This window comes from Rhincodon typus, chromosome 4 (assembly GCF_021869965.1).
Source record: "Rhincodon typus isolate 14 chromosome 4, sRhiTyp1.1, whole genome shotgun sequence".
NCBI classification, from domain to species: domain Eukaryota; kingdom Metazoa; phylum Chordata; class Chondrichthyes; order Orectolobiformes; family Rhincodontidae; genus Rhincodon; species Rhincodon typus.
In genome coordinates this window covers 94,631,711-94,656,070 of record NC_063335.1, presented here as the reverse complement: position 1 = coordinate 94,656,070, position 24,360 = coordinate 94,631,711, and the positions used below count along the sequence as shown (strand labels likewise).

The window sequence follows — 24,360 nt, the reverse complement described above, 5'->3', positions numbered from 1 at the left end:
TGGGGGTGGGGCTTGAGGTGGGAGGAGGGGATAGGTGGGAGGAAGAACAGGTTAGGGAGGCGGGGACAAGCTGGGCTGATTTTGGAATGCGGTAGGGGGAGGGGAGATTTTGAAGCTTGTGAAATCCACATTGATACCATTGGGCTGCAGGGTTCCCAAGCGGAATATGAGTTGCTGTTCCTGCAACCTTCGGGTGGCATCGTTGTGGCACTGCAGGAGGACCAGGATGGACATGTTGTCTAAGGCATGGGAGGGGGAGTTGAAATGGTTCGTGACTGGGAGGTGCAGTTATTTAGTGCGAACCGAGCGTAGGTGTTCCGCAAAGCGGTCCCCGAGCTTCTGCTTGGTTTCCCCGATGTAGAGGAGGCCACAACGGGAACAGCAGATGCAGTATACCACATTAGCAGATGTGCAGGTGAACATCTGCTTGATGTGGAAGGTCTTCTTGGGGCCTGGGATGGGGGTGAGGAGGGAGATGTAGGGGCAAATGTAGCACTTCCTGCGGTTGCAGGGAAAAGTGCCGGGTGTGGTGGGGCTGGAGGGGACTGTGGAGCGGACAAGGGAGTCACGGAGAGAGTGGTCCCTCTGGAAAGCAGATAAGGGTGGGGAGGGAAAATGTCTTTGGTGGTGGGGTCGGATTGCAGATGGTGGAAGTGTCGGAGGATGATGCGTTGGATCCGGAGGTTGGTGGAGTGGGACATTAGGATGAGGGGAATTCTGTTTTCGTTGTTATTGCGGGGAGGGGGTGTGAGGGATGAGTTGCGGGAAATGCGGGAGACACGGTCGAGGGCGTTCTCGACCACTGAGAGGGGGCAAGTTGTGGTCTTTGAAAAACGAGGGCATCTCTGAGATGTTCGGGAGTGGTATGCCCATCCTGGGAGCAGATGCGGCGGAGGCGAAGGAATTGGGAATAGGGGATGGCATTTTTGCAGGAAGGTGGGTGGGAGGAGTGTATTCTAGGTAGCTGTAGGAGTTGGTGGGCTTGAAATGGATATCGGTTTCCAGGTGGTTGCCAGAGATGGAAACAGAAAGGTCCAGGAAGGAGAGAGAGGTATCAGAGATGGTCCAGGTGAACTTAAGGTTGGGGTGGATGATGTTGGTGAAGTGGATGAACTGTTCGAGCTCCTCGTGGGAGCATGAGGCGGCGCCAACACAGTTATCGATGTAACGGAGGACAAGATGGGGTTTAGGGCCAGTGTAGCTACGGAAGAAAAATTGTTCCAACTTAACCTACAAAGAGGCAGGCATAGCTTGGGCGCATGCGGGTACCCATGGCCACCCCCTTTGTCTGTAGGAAGTGGGAGGAATTGAACGAGAAGTTGTTAAGGGTGAGGACAAGTTCGGCTAAGTGGATGAGGGTGTCAGTGGAGGGGGACTGATCAGGCCTGCGGGACAGGAAGAAGCAGAGGGCCTTTAGGCCACCTGCATGGGGAATGCAGGCGTATAGGGACTGGACATCCATGGTAAAGATGAGGTGTTGGGGACCAGGGAATTGGAAATTTTGGAGGAGGTGGAGGGCGTGGGTGGTGTCACGGACGTAGGTGGGGAGTTGCTGGACCAAGGGGGAGAAAATGGAGTCGAGAGAAGTAGAGATAAGTTCGGTGGGGCAGGAGCAGGCAGAGACAATGGGTCAACCAGGGCAGTCAGGTTTGTGGATTTTGGGAAGGAGATAGAAGCAGGCGGTGCGGGGTTGGGGAACCATGAGGTTGGAGGCTGTTGATGGGAGGTCACCTGAAGTGATGAGGTTGTGGATGGTTTGGGAGTTTGCAAACTAGCAGTTTGCTTTCCTTTTCACTTCTGATGTTCATGGTACACCGTGCAGTTATGACCTCATAAATATAAAAGGTGCACGTCACGTTTAAAAAGCAGAATGAAACTGGATAATTTACCTTGTCAAGATGGTCAGACAATGTTTTTGTTTTGCAGCATTTTCCACTTTTCTTTCGGAGGACCCGAGCAGCTTTGCATCACGTAAGAAGTTTTATGTTAAGAAATATCTTAGGAAGAATCACGTCTGATCTGATATATTTTGAAATATATTAAAGTTTACCGATTTTTTATTTGTCCAATGGTTGTCAGCTTTGCCCAAGAATCAGTCTGGTGTCTAAAGGAAGCAACCATGGCTCAGATGTAGGGACCATTCTTGCTTCAAAGCTGGAAGGTTGTGGGCCATTTATCAGAATAAAACTTTGCATTTATATAGCACCTCTTGTGACCTCAAAATGTCAAAGTTCATCCCAGCAAATGAAGTACTTCTGACTTGTAGTCAATATTGCAATGTAGAAATGTAAATTCTTTACATCAAAGGTCAAGGGATTCAGATGCCTGTATTTCACATGGTCTATTGCTGACATCAGTTGTCAAAAAAATGTGAAGGCTTTTATGAAAAAACTCTTAATAACACACTGAGAAAACCATAGCATGATCAGACAAAGACAGAAGTTGCTGTGAAAGCTCAGAAGAAGATCTGGCAACATCTGTATAGAGAAATCAGAGTTAACATTTCAGGTCTGGTGACCCTTCCTAGAACAGTACAGCACAGTATAGACCCTTCAGCCCACGATGCTGTGCCGACCTATTATCCTACTAAGATCAAACTACCCTGCATACCTACATTATACTAGCATCCATGTGCCTATTCTAGAGTCGCTTAAAAGTCTCTAAAGTATCTGACCTCTGAAGTTTCACTGGCTGATAAAACATTTTTATTGCCCTAAAGAAAGTGGTGATGAGCTGCCTTCTGCTACAGTCCACTTCCAAAAGGGCAATCCTGATTAATAACTTTATTAGTTTTTTTTGAGGATGTAACTAGCAGGATAAAGAAAACACCTGGATAGTATATCTTGCATCTGGATTTTCAAAAGGCATTTGACAAGGTGGTTTACAAAAGGTTAACTGGCAAAGTAAAATCTTAGTGTATGTATTAGGTCAGAGTTTAATTTAACACTCAGGAAGCAAAGAGTGGACACAACTGAGGCATTTTCAAGTCAATATGCTGTGAATAGTGGAATGCTGCAAGGATCAGGCCTCAACTACTTATAACCTACATAAATAACTTAGGTGAAAAAAAAAGCAATGCCTCTAAAGTTGCTCATGGTACAAAGCCAGGTGGAAATGTAAACTATAAAGGAAGACACAGAGAGAGCTGCAAATAGATATACACAGATACAGTACTGAACAACAAGATAGCAGTTGGAGTATAATTTGAACAAGTTTGAGGTTATTCACTTCAGTTCTGAGAACAAAAAAAGTAGAATTATTTTTAAATAATTACTGATCAGCTAGACATGGGTACAGTCATACAAGAAACTCATGCACGTGGATACAGCATTCAATTAGGAAGGCATATGGTGCAAACCCCTTTATTCCAGGGTAACCGAGTACAAGATTATAAGAGTATAAATACTGAAGAAGGATCGTCGGACCCAAAATGTTGACTCTGCTTTCTCTCCACAAATGCTGCCAGATCTGCTGAGATTCTCCAGCAATTTCTGCTTTTGTTTCAGAATTCCAGCATCCGCAGTCTGTTTTTTTTGACAAGAATAAAGACATTCTGCATCAATTGTATACATTTTGGTCAAAACATACCTGGAGTACTTCACGCAGTTCTGATCTTCAAATTACAGAAGATAATACTTGCATTTAGTGAAGGTTCATGGAATTGGTCCCTAGGGTGGAAAGTTTTCCTATGACAAGAAGCTGAGTAAATTGAGCGAACATTCCCTGGAGGTTAGAAGAATGAGAGGTCGTGATCTCATTAAACACATAAGATTTTGATTGGGCTTGTCAGGGTAGGTATTGAAGGCTTTTTTCTTCCGGTTAGGGAATCCAAAACACAAGAGCATAGTCTCAGGATGGAGATCAGAAGGAATTATTTCACTCAGAATGTTGTAAATCTTTGAATTCTCTACCGCAGGTGGTTGTGCACGTTCCACTGTTGACTATATTCAAGGCTGGGACAGACAGAGCTTTGATCTCTCAAGGAATCAAGGAATATGGGAAACAGGCAAGAAAGTGAAGTTTAAGCCAAAGATCAACCTGATCATGCTGAATGGAGGAACAGGCTCAAAAGACTATATGGTCTGCTCCAGCTCCTATTTCTTACATCCCTACATAATCAGAACAATCAGCAGACAGTACCAAGAAATTTCTGTTCACTCATCAGACTGCACAATCATTTATCTAAATACGAGATAAGAGAAACCACATTTTGTACAGAATACTAAGTACGCCAATGTGACTGCCAACTCATAACAGAAGTGTAATACAGATACATCTTTATACCACCACAGAGCAATTTGATAGGGCAGTCCTCAAACAAAGTTGAGATTGAGGCCATTGATAAAGAGCACTGACCTGTGTGTCACTCAAACAAGGGACTGCTGATGGAGGTATTGAGCAGTACCATACAGTCAAATTTTTCTCACAGTTATAGGTAAATGTACTATGTTAATGTAAAGCAGAAACATAAGATCACGTCCCACTAAAATCAACTCTGGAAACAGTCAATTTTAGCATTTTAGTACTCCAAGGTGGTTATTAGTAATTTAATTTCCTTTTCATTAACCGTTATCTGTAGGACAATATACTACCAGCCCTGACCTCTTCATGTGAGCAAATGTTTAAATCTAGTCTGATTAATTCAATTGTTTAAAAGAAAGGAGAGAAGCAGAGAAATGACTTGGCTTTTAGCTATCAAAAGGAATGGGGCTTGATGTTGATAGTGATGGAATTTCGAATGCTGCAAATTGATTGAACGCTGCAATTACAGTTCGCAGTAACTCAAGGAAATGGGATCATCCCTCTCAGCCAAACACTTCTCTTTATTTAAAGCAATCCAATTTGCAAGGATAATTATATATTAGCGTTTCATCTGCAATCGGAAATGAACACGGGAATAGAACAGGCCAAGTGCGAGCACGTTATTGCTGAAAATTACTTGATATCGGTCTTCTTTCACATAAAGAGAAAATTGGGCAATCAATTAGAAGCTCGAAGAATTGCAGCACAGGAGAACAATGCTGTCCCCTACTGGACATCTGTAGTAACTGTTCATTATCGTTCAGCTGTTTCCACAGCATCAACAAACCTGATTCCCAATTTTTTTCATAGTCACATCTCTAACAATGGAATAATGATTAAACAGAATTAATACATGAACACGTGAAAAAATATCTCTGTGGGAAATTCAGTCCCTAGCCACAAGTCAGACTTTTGAAGAAACAATGTTTCATTAAGGTCTTCCCATGGTAGCTCAGGTAGTCAATACCAAAATGGACACAATTCAAGTTTTATCACTGGTCGGTGTCCCTTAGCTGTTATTTAGTTAACCACTGTAAAATTTACATACAACTTTGAACAGGAATAACGCAAGCGACTTAACACTATCGAAATTCCCTCCTATCTTCATGTTCTCACCAAGCTCAGCTTGTCCATGTAACCCACCTTCTGTTCCTTCGATTCCACTCCCACTAAACTGCCGAGAACCAAACTTCCCTTCCTGGTTCCTATGTTAGCCAATAAAACCGTTAGTAATCTCTGCTCGTGTAGTGATCCCACCATTACCTTGCTCCTGAAAACGCCAAGCTTCAACTCTGCATCTTTGCAACCTAGTGGCACATTTTCAATCTCTTTTTTCCTTCTCCAAACTCTTTGAAGTGTTTTCACCATGCTTTCCTGGAGAATCTGGTGGAGGCAGAACTGATTTCAAAAGGGAACTGGAAAAGTACTTGAAGATAAAGAACTTGCAGAGTGGGCAGTCGAACTAGCTTTGTTGCTCTTGCAGACAGCCAGCAAATACTGATGGGCCAAAGACAAACCATCACTCCTTAACGTGGTTGACCGTACCATCATCCAAACACCTCAATGCCAACATGCAGTTGATGGGAATATACTTCTCTTTCCATTTTTAACCATCTGATCAGTCAGAGAATTATTTCTAATGACTATTCTTCCTATTCCCTTACTTTAACCAAATATTTAGAATCCTACTCCCCTTTTATTTCTCACTTCTGCTGCCCCTATCAACACCTCCCAAAAACACAACCTCTATTCCGACATGTACATGGAAACATCCAGTTCCAACTCAACACCACTATTCTGGATTCCCCACTGCTTCAAAATCTGCTTGCCTGACATAAGTACAGATGAGCAAAAAACTCCTCTATTTAAATACAGTGCAGATTTCAAGGTTCAAGGTTCAAAATGTGTGATTTACATATATTTTAATATCATTTACTTCAGAGCTTGGATTTAAGCTAGTGTTACTTGGCTTGTGGGTTGTGAGTCTGAAGAGGTTTAATGATTAACTTGTACATATTTCTGTAGCCACATGATTTAGTTTTAAAATATAAGAGAATTCAACGCACACTATAGGGTTTAGTTTTCACTGGGGAAGATTTTATGAGCAAACAAAGTAAACAGTTGAGAGTTAGGCCTTCAGTTTAAAAGATCAGAGATTGATTGTTACCTCTTGATTAAGGAAACACGCATGGTTTGGAAAAAGTTTTTGGGTTTCAGTTTCACAGATTTTGCAGAAGTCTTGTCTGAATCTGAATGTGTAAAATAATTGCTTCCAACAACAGGAGATGGTTTAGAACTGTTAAGAAATAGATTGCCACAGTATAAATAGCTTAGTTTGAAAGTTCCAGAGCATAAGTTAAAACCCTGAAGGAGTTATTTGAAGAAAAGTAAGCTCAGTTTTATGAACACTCCAGGAAGAATCTCAGGTTCTCAAGACATGGAAGTGAAGTCACAAATAAATTAAGGGGAGGGAATTCTTTCTGGTGAGAGTGAGTATCAGGAAAGAGAGTAATTTGTAATTAAAGGAAGTGTATGTGTTACTAAATATGTTATAAGAAAATAGGTTCTTCTATTTTATCTTCATTTATTTTATCTAATAAACTTGTATTGTTAAACAAAATGTGCAGCATTGCATGCTTGCACATTTCAGCAAAAGACTACTCATTAAAACAAAGGAAAAAATAAAATATGACCTATTGAGCTAGATTTCTGCTTGAGGTCTGACTTATCCACTAATAGCATCAGCTAAGATCACAACAATTTCAAACGCTCAACTAAAATGTATCCACAACATTTATACGGAAATGAAGAAAATAAAGTTGAAAATTCCAACCTGGCATAATTCAAAGGTTTAGGTGCACAAGACTGCTTCTCCCAGTTTACTAAATAAAAAATAATTTAAGATGATACCAAATATGACATCCAAGGGCTTTATCTGTAATTGAAGTCCACATAAAATATAAAAGGCTACTTTCTTATCTGCTTATTTTCAAGAGCATGGGAAGACAGTGGGACAGCAGCACCCAAAACAGCCAAGAGGGAGCCAGGCCTTCATGTTAAAAAAAATAGAAGAGGAAAGTTTGTCAGCAACAGCTCAAACAGCTGGACACAGCTGTTAGACATCGCCTGACACAGATCAACTGTTTTGGTCAGCTGATCTGTGCAGCTACACTATCTGGGTGATGAAGGATGCCAGTGTGTCTGGGAATTAATAATGGGAAATAAAGAAATGGCAGATGTATTGAACCAGACATTTTGTAACCGTTTTCACTATAATAGAAACAAATAATATCCCAGAAGAAGTGTAAATCAAGAAGAACTTTAGAAATGACAATCATTGTCAACTTGGAAAGGGTACTTTGAAAATTATTAGAACTGAATGCTGGCAAGTCTCCAGGCCAAATGAACTTCATCTTAGGGTCTTAAAAGGAGTGGCTGCATTGATTTTAGGTGCTTGGCTATAATCTTCCAAAATCCCCTAGACTTGGGAGGAATCTCAACAGATTGGAATGCAGCATAGTGAATACCATTATTTATAAAGGAGGGAGACAAAGGCAGGAAACTACAAGCTGGTTAGTCAAATATATGTCAAAGCAAAAATGCTAGAGTTAAAGGCAGAATACTTAGAAAATCTTAATACAGTCAAGCAAAGTCAACATGATTTTGCGAAAGGGAAGTTATTTATGACTAATTTATCAGGAGACCTTTGAGAAAATTACAAGGAGGATAACGTGTTGAAATAGTACATCCATGATTGGATTGTCAAAAATCATTTTCAACATGCCATATTAAAGATTACTATGCAAGATAAAGAGCTTATGGTAGAAAGCATAGCATATTAACATGGATAGAGGATTAGTTAGCTAAGAGGAGCAGAGATCAGGCATAAAATGTCATTTTCAGGGGTTGATAGGATGCAACAACTAGACTGCCACAGTAATAACCACTTGCATCAACAACATATAAACTGAATCAAAGACTTGGACAAAGGATCCAAATGTGTGGTAGCATAATTTGCTGACACTGAAATAATTAGGAAACTAAGTTGTTAAGAGAAAGTAGAGAGTTTTCAAAGGGAGATAGAGATTAAGTGAGAAGTTTTTTAAAATTTGTTATCACTGGCCAAGCCAGCATTTACTGCCCACCTGTAATTGCCAGAAGGCAGTTAAGAGTCAACCACATTGCCATGGGTCTGGAGTCACATGCAGATCAGGCCAGATGAGGATGGCAGATTTCATTCCATAATTTGACATTAGTGAAGAAGATGAGTTTGACAATAATAAACAGTTGGCGCCATTTGGTTCTTTATTCCAGATTTTTATTGAATTCAAATTTCATCATCTGTCATGACAGGTTTCAAATCCATTGGTCCCCAAAATATTAACCAAGTTCTAGATTACAAGTCCAGTGACATTACCACTACACCACCTCCTCCCACTACTGGCAAATGGATTATAATGTGAATCATTCTATGTTGGCAGGAAGAGGAAAAAAACAAAACACTACTTAAATAGAGAGAGAGATTGCAGAGAGTCTCTGGAATCAGAGTCTCCTGGCACACGAAAGACAAAAGTACAGTTTGTAGGAGCGGCAAATGCTTATGAAGGATAATGGAATCTTGGTGTTTATTGCAACTGAAATGAAGCTTAAAAGTAGGAATGTTTAACCATAGTTGCATAGGGCCTTGGTGGCATTATCCACATGACACACATCTGGAGGAGAAATAAAACATCAAGAACAACTGACATTATCACAAATGCTTAGTACTGCTAGTGAAAATTGACACATTCTAAAGTAAACAAGTAGATAGATCAATGTGCAGTTGATGATGAATTCAAATCCTCACTTAGTAAGGGAACTTGCACCAAATCCAATGAAATAATCTAATTACTGAAAGTATCAATTCAAAAATGAGGAATGAGGAATAAGGAACAATCCAACAGTTTACTGCTAAAGATGCTACATGTACCCAGCAGGAAGAAATCTCAATTTATATGCACAAATTAATCTCAACAAATAGGCATAAATACCAAATCATACCAGATTGATACCAGCTTCAGAGCACATACTGGCTTCTCTGGGAATAAAACTGGGTCTTAACAAACAAACCAAGTTTATCTGTGCTGGGATACGACATGTGGAAATTGTAGGAAGTTTAGTACCTTCAACCTACGGCTCCTAAAGCTATCCATCACGGAGGGTTTTCCTCACCTCATGACTGGTTCTGTTGCAGACCAAATCATATTAGAGGCGTTAATTGTGAATAGGCAACAACTCAATTGAAATACTATTATGTGACTACAAGACAGCGCAAGATTAATTAAATAGACTGTGGCATTTTATCATCTAACAACTCCTATGTTTTTATCACTCTCAATTCTATACACCTACACACATCACCGACAAGATTAATTAGTCATCTACAGCAGAAACTCCGTATGATCATTTTCACCCACAGGTATCAAAGCCAATTGTACTGCAAACTTATGCAAACTCTGAATTGCGTTGCTAAGCAGAACTGGAGACCAATGAATTACAGCAAAATGCCTGTAAGATAGATAGGATTCTGTTCTTTTCAATAATCACTGAGAACCATTGAATGGAGATTTTCAAACGTGAAAACACCAACTACTCATTAATATGAAGCCCTCATTTAGTGTAACACATTTACTGCCATATCCAGTACAGATATAGGAAGAGATACACCTGACTTCAACTTACACGCAATTCCTGGGCAAGTTATATTTTGGCTCCTCTCATCAAATGATAATAAACAACTACAGAGAACTAATTTTTTTAAAAAATCAAGCTTGAAGGCAAGATCACCATCTGAAGTAATTCCCATGGCCATTACGTCCAAATTGACTGGAAACATTTAAAAAAAAACACTTGCCCAATTCACCGCTAGTGCTCCACAGACTTATGCTGAAATAGTTATCACAGCCAACTGATTGAAAAGACCCTGTAATCAGATATCAGTTTTCTACCTTGCTTTGTAGTTCCATGCAGTCCTGATAATGGCAGCCTCCTCAGCCTGTGTTTACTGATTTGCACAAATCCTTTCCCAGGTGTCCTTTTCAGACTTAGGGAGGACTTTCCACACACAGGGCTCTTCTTGGTGAGCAAGTACCGATTTTTTACCATTGGCAGTCCAGTAAAGCTGATCCTCTTCTCAGTCGGTGAACTTGCAAAACAAACAAAAAAAACACAATAAATGCTCCGAAAAGTTGGAAAACATCAGGGTCCATCAAACAATATCTCTCTGCTTAAGGGGTGAAGTTCCAATTTTGGTAGAACGCAAGATCTCCCTGCTCCATGCAAGACCTTGAGAAGTACTACTTACTTCGCTGACGTTACAATTTTTTCTAGGGGTTGTGGGGTAAGGTGTTGTGGAGATTTAGGAGATTACCAAGAAAGAACAAGACAAGAATGCAGAGTAACGATATGGATACATCTACCTAGGGTGTAACAGGAAGGGACAGAGACAGAGAATGTATAAACATAAGAATGCACCAGCAAGCAGGGTCAGCGTAAAAACAGAATTAATACATGCAGCATTCATAATAAGGTGGATGAATTGATAGCACAAATAGAGACACATGGGAGTATGGCATGATAGCAATCACAGAGATGTGGCTGCAAAGTGACCAGGACTGGAAACTGAACATTTAAAGGTATTTGACAATTTGGAAGGATAAGAAGAAAGGAAAATGAAGAGAGGTAGCCTAATTAATAGGAGGATGGGAGGAGCATAACTATTAAAAAAAAACAAAGAACTAAACAACCTTGGCTCTGAAGATCTAGTTGCAGAATAATTTTGGAGGGGGTAAAGGAATAGCATGGGAAAGAAATCGCAGCTGAATGTAAAATGCATCCCCTAACAGTTTAAAAATAACTAAAGTCGTCATAGTCCTGCCAGATCATTAAAGAGACACCCTGGTGGTGGTTTAACCAGAAGGTCATCACTCATCAGGTGAGTGGAGAGGTTAAGAAGGAGGCTCCTTCATGGTAATCTCAGCTAGTGCCGAAAGTGAATGTATTGCAAACAACTGTCCAGCCAAGTGAAGTAACCAACCCCTAATAGTAGTTCATAATGGGCACTGTAAGGAAGAAACTACAAAAGTCTCGGGCTAATTTAATCTTCACATGGATTCAAAACTTAAACAGGTGTAAAAGGTAGCCTGGAGGATGAGTTCATGAAGTGTATTTGTAACATTTTCTTAAAATAGTACATCCTGGAGTCAACCCAGGGAAATGGTTAGTTTAGGCCAGAGAATGTGTAAGGAGTCTTTTTAATCCATCAACAAAGATGAACAATTAATATAGCATCACAGAAATGATCTCATATGAAAGAATCCTCTAGGAAAAATGATCATAACATGACAGAATTTCACATTCACTTTGAAAATGAGAAGATGGGGTGTGAAACTACTGTCTTAATCCCAAATTTAAAGGCAGTTGCAAAGGTATGAATTCAGAGTTGGCTAAAGTGAACTGGGAAAATAGTCAAAAAGATAAGTTGCTGGAGAAATAGATGTAGGCATATGAGGAGGTATATCACAGTTTTTAACTAAGAAATATTCCAGTGAGAAAGAAGGATACTACCAAAAGGCTGCACTGTCTGTGCCTTCCTAATAAAGTTTAGGCTGGTATCAAATTGAAAGATAAAGGCATATAATTCTGCAAGATTGTTAACAGAACAGAAGATTGAATTTTTTTTAAGAAACCAACAATGGAGAATTTGAAAAATGAGAAATCAGAGTAGCAAGAAATATAAAAGAGGACAACAGAAGTTCCTAAAAGAATGTAAAATATAGAAAATGGAGTAGCTTGTATAAGTGCTGGTTCCTTAGTAGATGAAACTATGGAGTTAATAGCGGAAAATAAGAAAATGGCAGATACTTTTAACAATTATTTTATACCAATCTGCAAGTAGAAGACACAAAGCATCCAAAGAATGGTAGAGAATCATTGATCCTAGAAATATTACAGTCAACTGGAAAACTGCACATTTAATAACATTCCAAAGGAAGGAGACAGAAAACTCAAAACTATAGGCCATTTAATGTAACATCTATCTTTCAAAAAAAATGGATTATATTATTAAGAAAGACAAAGTAAGCCATTTAAAAAGACTGCATGCAATTAAGCAGAGTCAATTTATTTTACAAAAGGAAAATCATGCTGGACAAATTTATTACCATGCTTAAGAATATAATAAGCAGGCTAGATAAAAGAGAACCTGTAGATAAAGCGTATTTGGAATTCCAAAAGGGTTTTGAGAAAATGCCCCATAAAAGTTACGATATTAAACAAGAATTCATGGTATTGGGAATAATGTACCAGCATGGGTAGAAGACTGGCTAGATAATAGGAAATACGGTCAAGGTAAATGGACTATTTTTAGACTGGCAAGCTGTAACAACTGAGCTGTCAAGGGGTGAGTGCAATCTATATTACTTACTTACACAAAATACTTCCCTTTGTGACCAAAATAAGGGTAGCCATGATGTTACTGGATAGTGAAACAGACTCACATTGCCCAATAATTTAATCTTATCCATATTTATGTTCTGTTCCTTTAATTACATTTTATTAGTAAATAAAAATAATAAACATTACTTTTGGACTTGTTATCCCAATAATCAATGCACTTTTTAAAAAATTAATTCATAGGACATGGGTGTCAGTACCAAGGCAATCGTTTATTGTCTATCGCTAATTGTCCTTGACAAGTTGGTGGCGAGCTGCTGTCTTACACCACCATGGTCTGCTTGCTGTAGGTTGATCCAAAATGAGACTCAGAAGAGAGTTCCTGGATTTTGACTTAGTGAAACTGAAGGAATGGCAATATATTTCCAAGTCAGGATGCTGAGTGGCTTCGAGGATATTTGCAGTTGTGATGTTTCTGTGTTTCTGCTGCCCTTGTCCTTCTAGATGGTTACAGGTTTGGAAAGTGCATGCTGTTTAAGGAGCCTTGGTGCATTCCTTCAGAGAATCTTGTAGGTGCATCACTGCTGCTGAGTGTCAATGAAGGACGGACTGAATGTTTGTGGATGTAGCGTTAATTAAACAAGCTGCTTCTTCCTGGATGGTGGGGGCAAACTTCTTGTGTGTTGAGCTGCAATCACGTGTCAGACTTTTGCTCCCAAAATTAGTGCATGCAGGTAAGACAACTATCACTGCAGCCATATGGGTAGTCAGAGATTTCCATTTGACCACATTACGCTATTGTAACATTTGCTGCCTTATGTAATGCATCTGAAGGGGTTAATGCTCACATTAAGTTAGCATCAACCATTCAGCAAACATCACATACAGTCTGAGAGTGGAAACAAGAGTTATTCCCTCATTTTAGGAGGGAGGATATCTGTCTACCAGCTCTCAAATGCCTGACCAGATGTAGTTATACTTACAGCTATCATACAATAAACATTCTTGTTATTTAAAAACTAGGTCTGTACTGTAGACGCACTACATGGTGCATCATCTTAACACTAATGACTAGCTAAGCCAAGACAAAGGAGGACTGGTGGCAGTGAACTACCTCAAACCCCTCTAAATCCCTACCCAGTACCACATGACACCAGGATATAGTCATCTGTGAAAACACCATAACTTCCAAAGACAAAACATCCAAAGCTTCTTTGGAATCTGTCTTCTTAAAATGTCAAAATACTGTCTTCTTCATTGCTGCTTTACATAGAATACTAAGTAACAGGAGTAAAAGCAAAAAAAAAACTATCCTGGAGATCTGAAATAAAATGTTTGGGAGAAAACATCTGACAAATGAAGGGCATTTACTTTGGGTATGTATTGTCAAACATCAGCCATTAAGCAGAAACTAAGAGGGTACAGCATTCATAGGAAAGAACATGTGCAGACTACTTTTTAATGTATGCAACAATCTTTAGCCAGAATATGGCCTGCTTTAATATAAGGAGTTGTGAACTGTGCTGACCATTATGCAATCACCAGCAAACATCTCACTGCTGATCTTATGATGGAGGCAAAATTATTGATGAAGTACCTCAAAATAGTTGGGCCCAGTAAACTACCCCGAGGAACTCCTGCAGAGATGGCCTGGAGCCGAGATGACTGACCTCCAACAAACATAACCATCTTCCTACGTACCAGGTGAAACTCCAATCAGTGGAGAGTTTTCTCCTCGAATCACAGATTTCTGTTTTGCATGGGCTCCTTGATGCCATTCTCAGTCAAAAGCAACCTCAACGTCAAGAGTTGTCACTCTCACTTAACTTCTGGAATGCAGCTGTTTTGCCCATGTTTGAATCAATGCTGTATAAGGTCAGGAGCTGAGTGGCCCTGTCAGAACCCAAACTGGGCATCAATAAGCAGGTCGTTGCTGAGCAGGTGCTGCTTGATACAGGTGCCGCTTGATACAGGTGCCAGCAGCAGCACTGTCACTTTATTGATCAAGAGTAAGCTGATGGGACAATTGGCCAGGTTGAATCTGTACAGGACATATTTGGGCAATTTTCCACATTGTCATGTAGATGCCAATATTGTAGCTGTACTGGAACAGCTTGGCTAGGGCGTGGCAAGTCCTGGAACACAAGTCTTCAGTACTGTTGTCGGAATGTTGTCAGGGCCCATAGCTTTTACAATATCCAGTATCTCCAACCATTTCTTAATATCACGTGAAACAAAGTGAATTGGTTGATGACTGGTAGCTGCAATGCTGAGGAACACTGGAGGAAACAGAGATAGATTATCCTCCTGAAGCTGTGGCTGAAGACTTCTGTGAAGGATTCCGCCTTACCTTTTGCACTGATGTGCTGGGCTCTTCCTTTATTGGCGATGTGGATATTTGTGGAGCCTCCTCCTCCAGCGAGTTGTTTAATTATCCACCAACATTCTTGGCTGATGTGGCAGGTCTACACAGCTTATGTCTAATCTGATGGTTTGTGGGATCCCTTAACTCTGTCTATCATTTGCTGCTTATGCTGTTTGGCATGCAAGTAGTCCTGTTTTGTAGCCTCACCACATTACCACCTCCTTTTTATGTTTGCCGGGTGCTTCTGCAGGCATGACCCTGCATTGCCCATTGAAGCAGAGTCGATCCCTTGTCTTGATGGTAATGTTTGAGTGGGGGATATAGAGTCATAGAGTTATACAACATGGAAACAGGCCTTTGATATGCTTGGTCATGAGGTTGTGGATTGTGGTAAAGTATGAATCTGTTGCTATTGCTAGCCCACAGCACCTCATGGATGCCCTGTCTTGAGCTCATAGATCTATCTAAAGTCATCTATCATGGCGACTGCGTCTCACAACATGAAGAGGATATTCTCAACGGGAAGGGGGAACTTCATCGCCACAAGGACTGGGCAGTTGTCATTCTTATCAATAATGTCATGGACAGATGTATCTGCAGCCAGCAGATTGACAAGGATGAAGTCAAATACTATAATTTAAAATTATCTAGACTGAGGAGCTTTTTCATTCTCTCACTCAATCATCAGGATCTTTTACACATTTCTTTTTTTAAAAAAAAGTGATAGGAAGCAGATTTCACAAATAATTTTAAGAGAGAGCTAAATGGCCCATGATGAGGAACTTGTAGGTTCTGGAGGAAAAGAGGAGATATGGGACCAAACTAGATAATTTTTTTCAAAAAAGAGTTGTTACAAGAATTAAAGGCTGAATTCTATAATTTTTTCCCCTGCAGAGTGAAGACTTGACAATTCTGGGGTATTTCAGCTTCAAAAAAAAAATTGAATAGATGTACACATAAAAACAGTTTTAAGAGCGAAATCCAAAACATTACCTCAAGTTGAATCATACTAAAAGGGTTAGATTCAAACTGTAACAAAGCAAACTTAGATCTGCGATTATGAAATTATGCCACACCGTGAAAAGGCTCAAGACAGTTAAGATAAGCCGATTCATCTTTCTATTTCATAGCTATCTCGTAAGATATATAAAATATGCACAGATTTAAACACAGTTATAGATTGTTGGACTCCTTGTTACTGCAAAGGTACATCGAAGGAACTGCTTATGGTTCAATAACTCACTGCTAACCTCTAGTGGTATTAATTTAACTGTGCAACAATACTTCTGTGAAAAGTACTAGAATGCCTGAAAACATTTAATCTAAAACTGTATTGGGTGAATAATGGAAGAGGAGAGAAGTGGAATACATTTAGGAAGAGTTCCTACCAAATATTTAACACATATTCTGGATTTCAAACTTGGTAGTTGATACTAAATTCCAAATGTATTTAAAAGTGTAATTTTCCTGACTGGAGTTGCTCACAATATATCTGTTCATGCACTTGTTGGTTTACTTTACAAGATTGTGCAAATAGCAGCCCATGACTTTTTGTCCAGTCTAAAAACAAGCTTTTTTCATATACCTTGCTCAAAAGTTAATCTTATTTTTCTTTAGGGATCAAGCAATGTTGAGATTAATTAGTTGTCAGTAACTGCTATGGTTCACTAACTGAAATCATCAGAAAATCAGATGGAAAATTCTTCCTGCTTGTGCTAGGTACGAGTCCAAAGGAAATTGCTTAAGCATTTTGGACATCACTACAGGAGTTCCTCAGGGTAATACTTGAGGGTTAACCAGCTTCAGCTACTTCATGAAGGATCCACCTTTAAAGACAAAGTCAAAAGTGAGGATATTTACCGATGAATCCAGGGTTGATTACCATTGACAATTCCTCAGTACTGAAGCAGCCCGTACCTATATGTTGTAACACCTGGACTGACATGTGCCAAATAGCATTGACAGAAACATGGAAAACAGGAGCAGGAGTGGGCCATTTGGCCCATTGAGCCTACTCTACCATTCAATATTATCATGCTTATCATGCAACTCAGTACCCAGTTCCCACTTTCTCCTCATAACCTTTGATAACTATTTTGGCCACAACTGCTTTCTGTGGCAGACAATTCCACGGACTCACCACTCTATGGGTGAAGAAAATTTGATTTTCACTTTCTGGATTTCCTGATCATTAGAAACATTCTTTATTAGTTTATTGTCTCGGGCTGTTAGAATTTTATAGGTTTCTATGAGATTTCCCCTCTACTCATTCTCCTAAATGCCAGTGAATACAGTCGTAACTGATCCTTCATACGTCAGTCCTGCCACCCAGGACTAAGTCTGGTAAACTTCTGTTGCACTCCCTCTGTAGCCAGAACATCTTTCCTCAGATAATGAGACTAAAACTGCACAATACTCCAACTGTGGTCTTACCAGGGCCCTGTACAACTGCAGTCAGATCTGCTGAGATTCTCCAACACTTTCTGTTTTTGTTATGGGAACAGTGTTGGTAAAAGGCTGTACACACACTCCTGAGTCTATGTTCTGCCATATAAATATGTGACTATCAAAAGCAGGTCAGAGGTTGGGAACTTTGCAGCAAGTATTTCATCTCCTGTTTCCCCAAAGCCCATCACCATCTACAAGGCACAAGTCAGGAGACAGTGATTGAATATTCTCCGCGGGACAAGAGCAGCTGCAAGAATGCTTAAGAAGCTTAAATTCATCCAGGACAAAGCAGCCCCGTCAATCCTTCCACCAGTGATGCAGTGGCAGAGTGTACTATCTATAGGAAACATTGGAGTAACTCATCAGGCCTTCTTCAACAGCATTTCCCAATCGCACAACTTCAACAAGCAAAAAGGATAAGACCATAGATATATGGGAACAGCGCCACCTGCAAGTTTGCCTCCAAAACACACCATCCTTACTGAGAATATACTGTCACTGGGTCTGGAACTACCTTCCTAATAGCACAGTGGGTTTATCTACTGTCCTATGAAGTGAAGTAGTTCAAGAAAGCAGTTCACAACCACCTTCTCGGGGACAAGAGGGATGGGCAACAAGTGTTGGCCCAGCCAGTGATATCCAATCCCTTAAATAAATTTTGCTAAAACAAAAGGACACCACATGATCTATCATGATATGTTTGAGAAAGAATAACAAGTATTCAGGTCAACTTAAAGTATAGAATAGGCTAACGAACATTAGGAAAATAGTCATTATCACCTGGGAAGTCATCTAACCCTTGGTCCTCAAATACAGCAAAGACAGGTTTCAGATTCCAGGCCGGTGCCAGATAGTCCACAAGCTTCACAAAAAGTTGCAATTTAGTACTGAGGTACATGACAAAAAAAAAATGACTGCCACTTTCACTTAACAATAAATTCATCAAATTTGACTAAATAATCATTTGACTAAATAATCATTTGACTAAATAATCATTTGACATTAATTTGACACATGCATATCAATTGACCTACACTGGAAATGTTGGTGAAACACAAATGAACTTTGACACGCCAGCAACAGACTTAGGAAAGAAAACTGTCCATATAAAGATGACTGGTCAGAAGACAGTTCACAATAGTTCCATTTTGAATGGCAGATTAAAGCCCATGGAGATGTTCAATATTGAATAACTCACCTCTCATCTACAAAGCATAAAATTATTACTTGCCTAAATGACAGTTTCAACAGCATTCAAAAACCAAAACATTGTATAGAACAAAGCAACAACCTGCTTAAACAATCATGACATCCACTGCTATAGGGATTTACTCCCTCCAGTGAATTCAACACTGCACAGCAGCACCAAGACGCTCAACAACAAATCAAACACCACTTTCCAAACCCAAGACCAACACCAACCTGAAGTACAAAAGCAGCAGGTGCAAGGGGCTGCAACAACATGCAAGCTCAGTTGCAAATCACATAGTATCCCATTAAGAACTATATCGCTGTTCATTTGCGATTGCTGGGTCAAATTCATGTGAGTCCCTCCCTAATACTTACAGCATACAAATGCAAGGTAATGACCATCAACAAAAGATAGAATCAAAGAATTTCCTTTTGACATTCAATGGGATTACCATCGTTGAATCCCCTACAATAAACATCCCGAAAGTTACCACTGACCAGACAGTGAACTGGAATAGCGTATAACTACTGTAGCTACAAGAGCAGGTCAGAGGCTAAGGATTCTGCAATCAATAACTCACTTCCAAACTCCTCAAATTAAGTCGAAAGAAACAAGGCATGAGTGCAATGAAATACTCCCCACCTGTCAGGATCAGTGCAGCTCCAACAGCACTCAAGAAGCTTGAAACCATCCAGGTCAAAGCAACACACTTGATTGGCACCATTCTAATAGTCATTCCCTTCACCGTTGACGCTCAGTAGCAGCAATGTATTCCATCTACAAGACGCATTGCAGAAACTGACCCAAGTCTCCGAAGACAATACCTTCCAAAGTCAGAAACACTACCATCTAGAAGGACAAGGGCAGTAAATACATGTTGGTAAATATGCTGTTGCTTCTTAAGTTGCAGAATTCAAATTATTGAATATCTTTAAATTACGGGCGAAAACTGTTTTAAAACATGAATCTGCAAGTTGCCCTCCAAGCCACTCACCATCCTGACTTGGAAAATATCACTGGGTCAAATTCTGGTGACTGCCTTCCTAATCTCATTGTGGGTATTCTTTTTTAAAATCAACCTGTTCAGGGATGGAGCAAGTGGAACTTGAACGCAGGCCTCCTGGATTACAGTTAGGGACATTACCATTGCACACCAGATCCTTTGTCTTTCTGGGTATATTTATAGTGAATTGGTTGCAGCAGTTCAAGAGTGCAGCTCACCAACACCTTCAAGGGCAACCAGGCTTGGGCAATAACCAATCCAGTGAGATCAACATGCCATGAGTGGATTTTTAAAAAAAGCACTGTAGTGTACATGGATTTTAGTGGTTCACTAAGGCAACTGACTAGCACCTTAGGAAGTTAAGGACGAGCATTGCAACAATGCTAATATAATGCCAAAGAGCCCACAGAGAACAATATCTTTCCCCAGTAATACAGATGAAATTAAATGTCTAAATTCACATATAAAAACCGTTTATCCCTGTAATTTAAAGACATCCGTTAATTTGAATTGTGCACCTTGAGGAAGAAGTGTCCTCACCAATATTTTCTGGAAAAAAACTGCAGTCAGAGCCAGCAGCACTAAATTTATTTAAAAGGCAGATATTCTCATGGCTAGAAACTCTCATCTAAACAATTTAAAACTATCTTTTTGACAAAAATGCATTTTATTTTGTTTTGTTACTTCTATCTAAAACCCCAATTAGCTATTAGAATGCATGTAAACTCATGGGCTTTGAACTATAACAGCAGCTCGCCCAGTCAGTCCTGTGACTTCCAAGCGAAACCAGTCTTCACTGCTTTCCATCCTGTTCAGAGATATTATGACATATCCTCGGAGTAGGTGGTACTTAAACCCAGTCCTCCTCGCTCACAGATTAGGAAATGACCTCTGTGCCACAACAGCTCCAAACTAGCTTTCCAGAGTAATATCCCCAGTCCAAATACCTTTAGCTGCTACAACAATGATTTTCCCTACATCATAAGGTCAGAAGTGGAGATGTTTGCTGATGGTTGCACTATGTTCAACATCTTTTGCAGCTCCTCGAATATTGAAATAGCCCATAGCTACATGCAGCAAAACCAAGAGAATATACAGGGTTGGCCTGACAAATAGCCAGTAACATTCACTAAACACAAAAAGCAGGCAGTGACCATCTCCAGTGAGAGAATCTACTCATCACCCTGACATTCCTTGGCACTATCATTACTGAATACTCCACTATCAACATCCTGGGATCACCAATGACCAGAAATTAACTAGACCAGCTATATAAATGCTGTAGCTACAATAGCAAATGAGTTACTTAAAGTCCTGCAGCAAGTAACCTATGTCCTGACTTCTCAAAGCCTATCAACCACATACGAGGTAGATGTTAGAAGTGTGATGTAATGCACTCAACTCGCTCTAATCAGCGAAGCTACAACAACTTGAAATGTGACACCATCCAGGACAAAGGAGCCTGCTCAATTGGCACAACACCCACAAATATTCATTTCCTCCAGCATTGGCCAATACAAGCAGAGTGCACCATCTACAAGATGCACTGCAGATATTCATTAAGGCACCTTATGCAGCACCTTTTAAACCCACAACCACTTGAACCTAGAAGAACAAGAGCAGCAGAAACAGAACACAATCACCTGCAATTCTTCTCCAAGCCACTCACCATTCTGACTTGGAAATATACAGACGTTCCTTCAGTGTCACTGGTTAAAACCCAAGAACCCTCTCCCAACAGCACTGTAGGTGAACCTACACCAAGTGGACCACAGCAGCTCAAGGAGGCAGTTCATCGCCATTTCCTCAACAGCAACATTAAGATGGTGGTTGACAATGAGGAAAGTGGTCTTAGGTACCAGTAGAACATAGATGGATTGGTCAGATAGATTAGTGGCAGATGGAACTTAACCCTGCAGAAAGTGTGAGGTAATGTATCTTGAAAGAAATAACAAGAGAGTACAAAATGACAAGACACTAGGAAGCTCAGAGAAACAGGAATATCTTGGGATGCTTGTTTACAGATCCTGAAGACAGCAGAACAGGATAATAGGGAAGGTAAGAAGGCATACAGAACACTTGCCTTTATCAATTGTGGCTTTGATTGTAAGAGCAGAAAGATTATGCTGGAACTGTACAAAAGTTTGGTTAGGACCCAGTTGGAGTACTCTGTACACTGGTCCAGCCAGTGAAGCCCACATCTGATGGATAAATGGAAACAACTTGCATTTATACATAACTGCTAATGTACTAAATTGTCTCGAGATGCTTCACATGATGATACTTTATTTTCAAATTTGCAACAATAAAACTGTTAGGAGTTCAAATATACAGACTCACCTCAAACTTCCACTTCTTCTGATAATTTTAGTTTTGCTCTTCACTTTGTAATGAGAAGACCCAGGCCCACACAATGTCTTTTTGGGGATGTCAGCACCAGACTCAGCCTTCTTTGGCGCTATAGATCGTATCCGATGTACTGCAGACTCTGACTGGTATGAGTGCTGTGACTCCCACTGATAGAGAGACTTTGAAGGAGAAACAGTCTCCACTGCTTTCCAGTTGTACTTGTTTGACAATGCTCCTCTCTTGTGAGAGCACCCGGTCTTTTTCAGCTTTCCTGAACATCTGAGCTCCAGGCTTGGATTGGGTGCTGCACCATCATCTCCCATAGCAACACACCGAGTGGCACTTTTAATCAACTTTGGTGAGATAGACTTCAGTGTCATTTGGTTAGAAGCTTGGCTTGATCTGGCAGTGTTTGAAACCCAAACATACTTTGCTTTTCTTCCCTTGCACACTCTGCTGCAAACAGGAGCGTTATTCCTTTGCTTCTTCGGTACTTTGTGTGCAAGTGGAGCTTTTGATTTCAAAGATCCTTCGATGACATGTGTTTGAACCTGGGAAACACTAATTGAAACTGACTTCCTCACTGTCGTCAAAGTCTCATTCTGACATCCAGAATCTGTACCAATATTGTTTTTTTGCCATGTGTATTTAGATTTTTTAATTGGGGAAGAATTGCATGGCATTTGATCTGCAGAATTCAAAATATTCTGCTGTTTTCCAAAGGTTATACAATAATTCTTGGCACGTTTGTCCAACTCAGCAATTTTATGCATTAGAGATGGTTTCGGTGACTTGCCTGTTGATGGTTCAGGACCGGTGTGGGCATTATCACTTGACTCAACAACTCGCTGGAATTCACCCACAAATCCCCCGACTGTATCACCATCCATGCAATGGGTTTTACTCTTTACAGAAACTTTTGGAAGCATGCATATTGATGCCTCCGGAACAGAACTAGCACAGTAACTTGGCCCAACAGGTTGGATTTTTGTCAATCCATGCTTTGCTCTTTGACAGCTGAGAGGAATCCTCACCTCGGTTTTTCCTGTTACTTCAACACTAATTTGTTCTGCTGTTTTACACACTTGTCCTTCTTCACCCTGCTTCCCCATACTTTTCAATGTAGGCCTTTCTGCAGAGAGAGATGTAACGGCACCTATTCTGTCCATTGTCCTTGCCATTTTCACTTTGTGCAACTTTTCCTTCAGTGCTAATAGCTTATTGTGTTTCAATTCCAGCTCAGAATTCAGAGCCAGTAAAGACTGTGCTTTTGGATTTGTTTGAACTAATCTGGAGGACTTGCCCCTTAAGCTACCTCCTTCTGATCCACTTGCCCCCAATACATATTTGCCAACAGTGCTTAACTTATGTCTATTAGCAGGCATTATCTCACTTCGAGATTCATTAGCAGGTGCCTCACCACATGTGTTGATGGGTTTCTTATTGACCAGTGAGTACTTTGTCCGCCATGAGCTGCTAGGTTCTGACCCCTGATGTGCTGGAATGTTCTTCGAACTGACAGATGTGTTTTTATGATTGTTACTAGTCCATTGTCCTTGCATGTGTAGATTATTAGGTTCAGTACCTGCAGGCACATTGCCATGGATGTTCTTATGATTAGTTATAAGAGCTGTGGGGGTGAAAAGAAAACATACAAAAAAATTAGTTTGAAATGAATGCAACAATACTTTTGTTGGGGCAGAGAACTGATAATGTTAAAAAATACTTTTAATTATATTAGCCTCATCTGTCTCAACACACTTACCCTTATATCCATGGAAGTACTTGTTGTTCTGCCAGCAAATCTAACAGTCATATTGTGCAAAGCCCCAAACAGAAAATTACATGAATAACAAGCTCTGTGAGAATTTATTTGTTGCATTCCCATGTTGGTAGTTTGAAGTAGATATGAAAGGTACACAACATTATGTTATGACTAAACTCAAAGGTAACTGAAATGCTTTGAGACATCCTGAGGGATTGAGAGGGACTAAATAAATATAAGATCTTTCTTTCCATAGCAGTTGGACACCAACTTATATGTTCAAGCCTAAAATGTCCTTAGACTCATCAACTATGGCTCAGCAATGAGACTGCTGCAAAGTGAGCCATGCTAACAGGTACCATTAACTATCTAAAGGAGACAAGAATAAACTCAACAATTTGCCTCAGTGGTAGCACCTTCAAAATCAAATGTTGTAAGTTCAAGCCCCACTCCAGAAACCAACGTACACTGACATTCCAAGAGCAGTACCAAGAGCAATACAG

At 40.1% G+C, this 24,360-nt stretch overlaps 1 protein-coding gene across 1 annotated transcript in view; it reads right to left on the bottom strand.

Annotated features, from left to right (window-relative positions):
* LOC109924081 overlaps positions 1 to 23,724 on the bottom strand; it is a 26,317-nt gene extending 2,593 nt beyond the window's left edge. The window contains exons 1-2 of the mRNA XM_048595835.1: positions 22,084 to 23,724; positions 10,290 to 10,486 (exon numbers count right to left, since the gene is read on the bottom strand). Of these exons, the coding sequence (XP_048451792.1) occupies positions 10,290 to 10,486; positions 22,084 to 23,654 (1,768 nt within the window). The 5' untranslated portion in view covers positions 23,655 to 23,724. The remainder of the gene's footprint in view (positions 1 to 10,289; positions 10,487 to 22,083) is intronic.
* Between the last annotated feature and the right edge of the window lie 636 nt (positions 23,725 to 24,360).